Raw genomic sequence first — 11,095 nt, 5'->3', positions numbered from 1 at the left:
CACACCTACCTATGAGCAATCTGTTCACTCGGGACTTGAAGACACTTAGTTGTATGCCTATTTACATAAATATTTTGTTTACGCCAATCGTGTTAATCTCAAGGTTAAGTACCATAGCTCGATAAGCTAAATTTTGTGCCTGGCTTAGCATTCGATCTAGATGAAAACAAACAAATAAATATACAAGCAAAATTATTGGGATATAAAAGAAATAGATCGTGGGAAGAAGAATACTACCCACGCAGATATTATTATGTATTATGAATCCTATTTCTATATAGGTAAAGGTCAAATTGTAAGAAAAACAGTCGTAAACTGTTGATCAGATTTCAACCTACGTCGTTTCTTTCTAAAATCAATAGGCTAGTTTCCTGTTAGTCATATTCAATACGGCTTTCAAACCTTTAAGAAAAAATCTGTGACCGGTCAGCTGTGACTCCTCTGGTGCTGTCGGGTCGGGTGTCCATGAGCGGCGCTCATTGCTTACCATCAGGTGACACGTCAACGCGTTGCCGCCCTATTAAACAAACTTACGAAAAAAAACGAAAATTTCTATGAGTTTTGTATGAAATAACAGACCTATTTCTAGAAAAAATCGATAATTAAGTTGATAATTCATTCTATGAATAAAAGTGTGATTGATTGATTGATTATATGAATGATTATTTTTTAATATTCAAATTTTGAACAAAACTAATACTATATAATAACTAATAAATAGAATTGGAATTTAAAAATAGAATTATTCTTATTTTATGTTTCGGATTCCGTAAACGTAGATTTAAGAAGGTACGTTCGTATGAAGTTTTTATGTTACCAGATCTAAAAATATAAGAAAAAAATCAAGCAAAGCTCAGGTAAGAAACTCCAGTTTTCTTTGTACACATTTCCTTTTATATTTGGGTGTTCTTGGCAACTCTCCAACTTAGGGGTAACGGACACAGCTAGTAATTGTGTCAACTTCAATTTTTGCTATCTTGCTTATATTCCTAACTTATTCCTTCGATAAGATAAGAGTAACTTAATATTAAGGGTGAATCGTTGCAATGTTTCGGTGTACTTAAATAGGATTGTGTTCTTTATTCCAGATAGTAATATGGTTGTGTTTGTTATAGCTAGACCAAAATAGTATTAGACTTTTGAAAGACAAAGTTTAGTATGTTTAAATTGATTTTCATTGATATTGATATAAATAAAAGGTTCAGTTCATATTTTTTTAATAATTCAAATCTATTATGGCGTATATTAGGTTTATTTTTCCTTGACAGTTTTGTTAAATGCCACATATTTTTGAAGAGGGATTAACTCTTAATAAACATAGACAAGTATGTATGTTCAAAACATTTATTATTCTCTGCTTTCATTGTTGACACAAATATACTAATCCCGACTTTACCACAGTAAAGTTTCATAAACACATAAATTACGAGCAACATCAAATTAAAACAAATACATAATTAATTACAGATATAGAAATAGAACATTCAATTATAATTAAAATTAAAATATAACATTATCTGCGGCACTCAGAGACGTTTAAAGGTAACTTAAACTATTCCTTAGTAACGATCCTTCGAGTAACAATTGCTAAGGACTGGGTTAAGTAACCATTAAATATCTCTGAGTACGGCGGTAAGTAAGACAAACTAAGTTTTGGTCGGAAAATGTTAATAGCTGACAGTAGGTAAATAGAGACTTTATAAAATTACATTATTTTTACAAATTTGATAATCCCTAACATATTATATGCATCTTACTTATTAGAAATTGAGACGCTTAAGGCACAGCAAAATTACATCTAACTAGAACATACAACTATATAGACACTCTTGGTAACAATATTTATTCTATCTTGCAAATTGTGATATGTACAAAAATATTTCCATCTTTATAACCTAGCATTATTATTACAAAATTGAAATAAATACATTCTAAGTATACATTGTATACATTTAAATGCATTTGTGTGATGAAAGTATTAAATAATACAGAACTGTATAGAATAAATAAACATTGCTAAATACAACTTAAGTTCCCGAACAAAAAGCAGATTACACGAAACGATACATTGAACAGAAATACGTCTTTGAACTCCACTCAATTGTTGGCACAATTTCACTATATTTAGTCTCAGTGTCCATATATCGGTTCGACTTCTAGAACCGATATTCCTCAAATCAGGCATGCGAGTTGTTTCTCCGTTGCCTCTCCAGCTGTTTCCTATGGCTGTGACGCTTCCTCGCTATTATTGCTATTAATATCACAACCACCGCCAGGGCCACCGCTATTCCTATCCACCAATACGTGTTATACGAAGCTTCCTTCGTATTCACCTCTTTTTGGTCCCCAGGTGCGACAGGATTCTTTATCTCCAAAACTCCTACTGTAGACGTTTCGATGCCGAACTTGGAATTCGATTCATCACCTGTATCGATTACGTTTTCTACAATGTCTTCGTGTGTTTCTACTTTATCGACATTTTTGTTTTCTGCTGAAGGCGATATCTCATTTTCTTCTGGTTCTGGTTCTGGTTCTACAGGCTCGACATAATCGTCAGATGTGCCACTGCTGTCTGTCGACGGTTCTAACTGGTTATCTAGGTACTCATCCAAGAATTTGTAGTAGTCTGTCAGTCCGGTGTACTCTAGTCCGTATTCGCGCTTGGCTAGCAAATCGCTAACCATCTCAGTCCAGACGGTCCCGTAACCTTGCATCATGGCGTCTCTGTAAATAAACGGATAAGGTAAAAAAAAGTACTAGACAAGCGGTAAAAGGGTTTTGTTTCGTACGGGTTGATGAAATCCAAAGGGTACTCACATCAATCGTTCGTTGTTTTCAGCAACATGTTGTATTAAATCCGAATCATCCGATATAAGTTCTTCAGCAAAAGATTGATAGATTTGGTACTTTAGAATTAAGCCCATGAATTTTCTATAACAAAAGAAAATCATAGTAAGATACGAAATTCTCAAACACAAATCTTTTATCGAATTACTGTTTTTGTTTTAGTAGCCACTCACCCAATAAAAGGTTTATTAAACATCATGTATGGGTCTCCGAGGAAATCACTGTCCGCAGTTTCTATGTTGGAGAAATTTTTACGGAAATCGCTCCAACTGCTTGGTATTTTCGCGTACGGTATCGCTCCCATTAAAACTTTTATCCTCCATTCGTCAGCTGCCAAGTAGAAGTTTAGTCTGGAAAGAAAGGCATAGTATAAAACATTAAGTTTACAGTTTTAAGTTAACACTACTTCTGTGACAACAAAAACTTACTTTGGCAAGTCTCTGAGAGCCATAATAAGTTGTAAGACCAGACGATGATGATTGGCGTTGTAGTTGAAAAGCTCCACCGGGAATAGACCCGCTTTACTTAACGCATGTGGGTTCACGGAGAGCAGCGACACAAAACCAGGAATAGCTTCATACACAGCTGGAACAAACAAGGCGATGAGTTGCAAAGTTCTCAAAGAAATTACTTCGGAACTAGAACGGAGACTTACCAGAATAGCGGGACGCTTCTCTCAAGATGTAAGTGTTGTTGCTATGTAAATTAATAGTTTGCTTGTAGACAATTTTCATGACGGCTTCGTGAGCTTCTATGAAGTTGGCAATGCTGACATCTTTACAAGTAATTGCTCTAACTTTGTTTGGCTTACACCAGTCGACCAGTGTCGGTGGGCAAGTGCTATTGAACACTGATTCAGTCCAAATATCTGGGTCTGCGTCGCCCAAGTTTAGCTCTTTGATGAGTTTTGCTGCTTGTTTGAAAGCTTGTACTCCACCCAAGTTCTGTGAAACGGATTTATACGTTATAAATAATGTTCACTTTATGCTTATTTCTCTTTGATAATATGTTATTTGTAAGTAAATTGCGTCTTTTCCTGTTGTTGCTATATAAAGGTCGGGTTTGTTACTTCAAAGTGATTTCGAATCATGGCTTCAATATTCTAACATGGAAATAAAACTTACCTTTAACTGAAGGTTGGCGTGTACTTTTTGGTAAATACCAGGATGTTTTGGTAGTAGACTTTCTATGAGATTGGACCAGTCGTCACCCGTTAAGGATCCTGCGGAACAAGTCAAATTGAGTTAACAATATTGACGACAGCCAATTATAAGTTTGCGTCGCCAAAATTATATTTATAGTATGGAGGTGTCATGGGCCAATAGATTCCTAAGTAATAAGTAGATGAGTACCTTATTTTATTGGAAACTTTAGGCTGTATAATACACAGGAGAATCTAAGTGCGTGGCAAATTATCTTGGGTCCTACTTAGAAAATGAAGTAAATTAACCCTTCAAAAAGCACCCTTTTTAGGGAGCTGTAGAGTATAAAAGTTAAAGTTTTTAAATGTGGTCCAGACTAAATTTCTAAGTACCCAAGGTCACATAGAATTTCACGCGAAATTGAGTAGAACTTAAGCATTCCCTGTCATATAAATTTCAATCCTGTGTCAAACGCAGATAATATGATTTGCTTAATTAGTCCTTTATGATGTAAATTATGACTTTTCTTTCTGTTTAATTTAATATAATATATCACATCAACAGCCTATTAGTGGCCACTGCTGTCCAAAGGCTCTTCATAGAAGAATTGAGCATTAATCACCAAGCTTGCTCAATGCGGGTTGGTGATTTAAAACTTACTAGCAAACGCGGCGATCTCCGTTTCGCCACCAATGATTTTCCCTGTTTTCCTGCTTTCTCTTGATTTTTTCCTGAATTTTCTTTGCTATAAACCTCACGGAGCCCGAGACCTTTCCAACGAATGCAAAACCGTGGAAATCAGTTAGTGCGTTCTGGAGTTATAGCATCAGGAAGGAAAACCCGACTTATTTTTATATAATAGATAATAAGAAACACCATGCTTGTCAGTGGTGTCTAAATTATCTTAGAAAGTAAAAGTAAAATTTATTGAATTTCCCTTTTTTACTTTTATATTTCTCACCTATGTAATAATTTTATGCATTGGTTGGTATAACATGTCACAGTTTCCATTTTCATACAAAGAAATAAAATAGCCACGGCTAAGTTAATTCACCTGCATTGGAACTAACAATATACATATTCAGTTTACCAACTGGAAAAACTTCAACAGATTTAATTTTAACTTTAGCACACATTTTTTGCTATTGAATTCTATATGCAAGAGTGTTTACAAAAAATACGTATTTTTAAAAATAAATTTTCCAGTATATTGTGTTCATTTTTATATTTAAAGGAAAATGTTTGTAACGAGAAATAAAATAAATAATGTAACAGCAGGTACATTCTGTTTGCATTTCACTTTACATTTTACTTTTTTTTAATTCTATTCATTTCACAAATTGAAACGTCGAACAGAAAACCAATTAATTTCTATGTTATAATTTCAACCTTAGTAAAATTTTAAATTTACTAATTAAAATCATTAATTGTGTCCTGTTAAAATAAGTGGGTGTACATTGTATAGCGGCATAACGTGCCGTAATGTGCACCTCTACCTACCCCTTCGGGGATAAAAGGTGTGACGATGCAGATTAAAATCATTAATTACATATTCAAGTGATGTCACTATACAATGTACACATTGTACACCCATTTTTCACCATTTGTGTTATAAGCCCCATGTTATAGGGGTTGAGCCTATTGCCATACATTGGTCACAATTCCAAATTTCGGTGTGTGTGAACCTGGCAGATCATTGTCCAGCAGATCAAAAATAAATGCGAGTTCTTTTCGCATGCAGCTGAGTTCTACAGTTCGTGATAGTTTTTAGCAATAGTTCTGACGTTTTTACCTTAAAAAAAGCCGATTGACGAAATGATCTGCTAACTTCCCGTAGCAGATCATTTGGCAGCAGATTAAAAATAAATGCGAGTTCTTTTCGCATGCAGCTGAGTTCTACAGTTCCTGATAGTTTTTAGCAATAGTTCTGACGTTTTTACCTTGAAAAAAGCCGATTGACGAAATGATCTGCTATGGGAAGTTAGCAGATCATTTCGTCAATCGGCTTTTTAATACAGATAGGAGAGTTCTCTTACGAATTCAAAACAAAAAAAAAGTTCTAGCCTTTGACAATTATTTCTAGCGATGAAAAAATATTTTCCGACTGTTCAACTCGTCTAATATGATGTGCATAACGATTGTAACGGAACTCCATCGCAGAATTCGATTCCAGACGAAAAATACCTTCTTTATCGACGCAAATCATTTTTAAAAGCTAGAACTCTTTAGTTTCTTGTGAATTTGTACCAGAACTCCAACACAGAACTCGATTCGAGTCTAGAACTCACGTTCCAATGCTAACAGATCATGATAAACTGTTGAAAAAGTTCAAAAATATTGTTTTCAGAGATTCAAATTATTCTTAAAGGCTAGAACTCTTTTGTTTTTTATGAATTTGTACCAGAACTCCCACACAGAACTCGATTCGAGTCTAGAACTCACGTTGCAATGCTAGCAGATCATGATAAACTGTTGAAAAAGTGGAAAAAATTTGTTTTTATTGTTTCCAGCGATTCAAATCATTCTTAAAAGCTAGAACTCTTTTGTATTTTATGAATTTGTACCAGAACTCCCACACAGAACTCGATTCGAGTCTAGAACTCACGTTGCAATGCTAGCAGATCATGATAAATTGTTGAAAAATATTGTTTTCAGCGACTCAAATCGTTCTCAAAAGCTAGAACTCTTTTGTATTTTATGAATTTGTACCAGAACTCCCACACAGAACTCGATTCGAGTCTAGAACTCACGTTGCAATGCTAGCAGATCATGATAAACTGTTGAAAAAGTGGAAAAAATTGAAAAATATTGTTTTCAGCGACTCAAATCATTCTTAAAAGCTAGAACTCTTTTGTATTTTATGAATTTGTACCAGAACTCCTACACAGAACTCGATTCGAGTCTAGAACTCACGTTGCAATGCTAGCAGATCACGGTAAACTGTTGAAAAAGTGGAAAAATATTGTTTTCAGAGATTCAAATCATTCTTACAAGCTAGAACTCTTTTGATTTTTATGAATTTGTACCAGAACTCCAACACAGAACTCGATTCGAGTCAAGAACTCACGTTCCAATGCTAGCAGATCATGATAAACTGTTGAAAAAGTGGAAAAATATTGTTTTCAGAGATTCAAATCATTCTTAAAGGCTAGAACTCTTTTGTTTTTTATGAATTTGTACCAGAACTCCAACACAGAACTCGATTCGAGTCGAGAACTCACGTTCCAATGCTAGCAGATCATGACAAACTGTTGAAAAAGTGGAAAAATATTGTTTTCAGAGATTCAAATCATTCTTAAAGGCTAGAACTCTTTTGTTTTTTATGAATTTGTACCAGAACTCCAACACAGAACTCGATTCGAGTCGAGAACTCACGTTCCAATGCTAGCAGATCATGACAAACTGTTGAAAAAGTGGAAAAATATTGTTTTCAGAGATTCAAATCATTCTTAAAGGCTAGAACTCTTTTGTTTTTTATGAATTTGTACCAGAACTCCAACACAGAACTCGATTCGAGACAAGAACTCACGTTCCAATGCTAGCAGATCATGACAAACTGTTGAAAAAGTGGAAAAATATTGTTTTCAGAGATTCAAATCATTCTTAAAGGCTAGAACTCTTTTGTTTTTTATGAATTTGTACCAGAACTCCAACACAGAACTCGATTCGAGTCGAGAACTCACGTTCCAATGCTAGCAGATCATGACAAACTGTTGAAAAAGTGGAAAAATATTGTTTTCAGAGATTCAAATCATTCTGAAAGGCTAGAACTCTTTTGTTTTTTATGAATTTGTACCAGAACTCCAACACAGAACTCGATTCGAGTCGAGAACTCACGTTCCAATGCTAGCAGATCATGACAAACTGTTGAAAAAGTGGAAAAATATTGTTTTCAGAGATTCAAATCATTCTTAAAGGCTAGAACTCTTTTGTTTTTTATGAATTTGTACCAGAACTCCAACACAGAACTCGATTCGAGACAAGAACTCACGTTCCAATGCTAGCAGATCATGACAAACTGTTGAAAAAGTGGAAAAATATTGTTTTCAGAGATTCAAATCATTCTTAAAGGCTAGAACTCTTTTGTTTTTTATGAATTTGTACCAGAACTCCAACACAGAACTCGATTCGAGTCGAGAACTCACGTTCCAATGCTAGCAGATCATGACAAACTGTTGAAAAAGTGGAAAAATATTGTTTTCAGAGATTCAAATCATTCTTAAAGGCTAGAACTCTTTTGTTTTTTATGAATTTGTACCAGAACTCCAACACAGAACTCGATTCGAGTCGAGAACTCACGTTCCAATGCTAGCAGATCATGACAAACTGTTGAAAAAGTGGAAAAATATTGTTTTCAGCGATTCAAATCATTCCTACAAGCTAGAACTCTTTTGTTTTTTATGAATTTGTACCAGAACTCCAACACAGAACTCGATTCGAGTCTAGAACTCACGTTCCAATGCTAGCAGATCATGATAAACTGTTGAAAAAGTGGAAAAATATTGTTTTCAGAGATTCAAATCATTCTTAAAGGCTAGAACTCTTTTGTTTTTTATGAATTTGTACAAGAACTCGATTCGAGTCGAGAACTCACGTTCCTATGCTAGCAGATCATGACAAACTGTTGAAAAAGTGGAAAAATATTGTTTTCAGCGATTCAAATCATTCTTAAAGGCTAGAACTCTTTTGTTTTTTATGAATTTGTACCAGAACTCCAACACAGAACTCGATTCGAGTCTAGAACTCACGTTCCAATGCTAGCAGATCATGACAAACTGTTGAAAAAGTGGAAAAATATTGTTTTCAGCGATTCAAATCATTCTTAAAAGCTAGAACTCTTTTGTTTTTTATGAATTTGTACCAGAACTCCCACACAGAACTCGATTCGAGTCTAGAACTCACGTTGCAATGCTAGCAGATCATGATAAACTGTTGAAAAAGTGGAAAAAGTTGAAAAATATTGTTTTCAGCGACTCAAATCGTTCTTAAAAGCTAGAACTCTTTTGTATTTTATGAATTTGTACCAGAACTCCCACACAGAACTCGATTCGAGTCTAGAACTCACGTTGCAATGCTAGCAGATCACGGTAAACTGTTGAAAAAGTGGAAAAATATTGTTTTCAGAGATTCAAATCATTCTTACAAGCTAGAACTCTTTTGATTTTTATGAATTTGTACCAGAACTCCAACACAGAACTCGATTCGAGTCAAGAACTCACGTTCCAATGCTAGCAGATCATGATAAACTGTTGAAAAAGTGGAAAAATATTGTTTTCAGAGATTCAAATCATTCTTAAAGGCTAGAACTCTTTTGTTTTTTATGAATTTGTACCAGAACTCCAACACAGAACTCGATTCGAGTCGAGAACTCACGTTCCAATGCTAGCAGATCATGACAAACTGTTGAAAAAGTGGAAAAATATTGTTTTCAGAGATTCAAATCATTCTTAAAGGCTAGAACTCTTTTGTTTTTTATGAATTTGTACCAGAACTCCAACACAGAACTCGATTCGAGTCGAGAACTCACGTTCCAATGCTAGCAGATCATGACAAACTGTTGAAAAAGTGGAAAAATATTGTTTTCAGAGATTCAAATCATTCTTAAAGGCTAGAATTCTTTTGTTTTTTATGAATTTGTACCAGAACTCCAACACAGAACTCGATTCGAGTCGAGAACTCACGTTCCAATGCTAGCAGATCATGACAAACTGTTGAAAAAGTGGAAAAATATTGTTTTCAGAGATTCAAATCATTCTTAAAGGCTAGAACTCTTTTGTTTTTTATGAATTTGTACCAGAACTCCAACACAGAACTCGATTCGAGTCGAGAACTCACGTTCCAATGCTAGCAGATCATGACAAACTGTTGAAAAAGTGGAAAAATATTGTTTTCAGAGATTCAAATCATTCTGAAAGGCTAGAACTCTTTTGTTTTTTATGAATTTGTACCAGAACTCCAACACAGAACTCGATTCGAGTCGAGAACTCACGTTCCAATGCTAGCAGATCATGACAAACTGTTGAAAAAGTGGAAAAATATTGTTTTCAGAGATTCAAATCATTCTTAAAGGCTAGAACTCTTTTGTTTTTTATGAATTTGTACCAGAACTCCAACACAGAACTCGATTCGAGTCGAGAACTCACGTTCCAATGCTAGCAGATCATGACAAACTGTTGAAAAAGTGGAAAAATATTGTTTTCAGAGATTCAAATCATTCTTAAAGGCTAGAACTCTTTTGTTTTTTATGAATTTGTACCAGAACTCCAACACAGAACTCGATTCGAGTCGAGAACTCACGTTCCAATGCTAGCAGATCATGACAAACTGTTGAAAAAGTGGAAAAATATTGTTTTCAGAGATTCAAATCATTCTTAAAGGCTAGAACTCTTTTGTTTTTTATGAATTTGTACCAGAACTCCAACACAGAACTCGATTCGAGTCGAGAACTCACGTTCCAATGCTAGCAGATCATGACAAACTGTTGAAAAAGTGGAAAAATATTGTTTTCAGAGATTCAAATCATTCCTACAAGCTAGAACTCTTTTGTTTTTTATGAATTTGTACCAGAACTCCAACACAGAACTCGATTCGAGTCTAGAACTCACGTTCCAATGCTAGCAGATCATGATAAACTGTTGAAAAAGTGGAAAAATATTGTTTTCAGAGATTCAAATCATTCTTAAAGGCTAGAACTCTTTTGTTTTTTATGAATTTGTACCAGAACTCGATTCGAGTCGAGAACTCACGTTCCTATGCTAGCAGATCATGACAAACTGTTGAAAAAGTGGAAAAATATTGTTTTCAGCGATTCAAATCATTCTTAAAGGCTAGAACTCTTTTGTTTTTTATGAATTTGTACCAGAACTCCAACACAGAACTCGATTCGAGTCTAGAACTCACGTTCCAATGCTAGCAGATCATGACAAACTGTTGAAAAAGTGGAAAAATATTGTTTTCAGCGATTCAAATCATTCTTAAAAGCTAGAACTCTTTTGTTTTTTATGAATTTGTACCAGAACTCCCACACAGAACTCGATTCGAGTCTAGAACTCACGTTGCAATGCTAGCAGATCATGATAAACTGTTGAAAAAGTGGAAAAAGTTGA

The 11,095-nt window shown here is 34.6% G+C and overlaps 1 protein-coding gene across 4 annotated transcripts in view; it reads right to left on the bottom strand.

The window, feature by feature from the left end:
• Positions 1–1,330: 1,330 nt before the first annotated feature.
• The window catches only part of LOC118269616 (angiotensin-converting enzyme), a 220,152-nt gene continuing 210,387 nt past the window's right edge, over positions 1,331–11,095 (bottom strand). For all 4 annotated transcript variants that reach the window (XM_050706773.1, XM_050706775.1, XM_050706776.1 and 1 more), the window contains 6 exons: positions 3,972–4,069; positions 3,503–3,791; positions 3,276–3,432; positions 3,021–3,197; positions 2,818–2,931; positions 1,331–2,724 (listed from right to left, as the gene is read on the bottom strand). In XM_050706773.1, the coding sequence (XP_050562730.1) occupies positions 2,178–2,724; positions 2,818–2,931; positions 3,021–3,197; positions 3,276–3,432; positions 3,503–3,791; positions 3,972–4,069 (1,382 nt within the window). In that variant the 3' untranslated portion in view covers positions 1,331–2,177. The remainder of the gene's footprint in view (positions 2,725–2,817; positions 2,932–3,020; positions 3,198–3,275; positions 3,433–3,502; positions 3,792–3,971; positions 4,070–11,095) is intronic.

This window comes from Spodoptera frugiperda, chromosome 30 (genome assembly GCF_023101765.2).
Source record: "Spodoptera frugiperda isolate SF20-4 chromosome 30, AGI-APGP_CSIRO_Sfru_2.0, whole genome shotgun sequence".
Taxonomy (NCBI): domain Eukaryota; kingdom Metazoa; phylum Arthropoda; class Insecta; order Lepidoptera; family Noctuidae; genus Spodoptera; species Spodoptera frugiperda.
The sequence above is the reverse complement of the archived record's forward strand: the minus strand, read 5'-3'. Positions and strand labels throughout refer to the sequence as shown.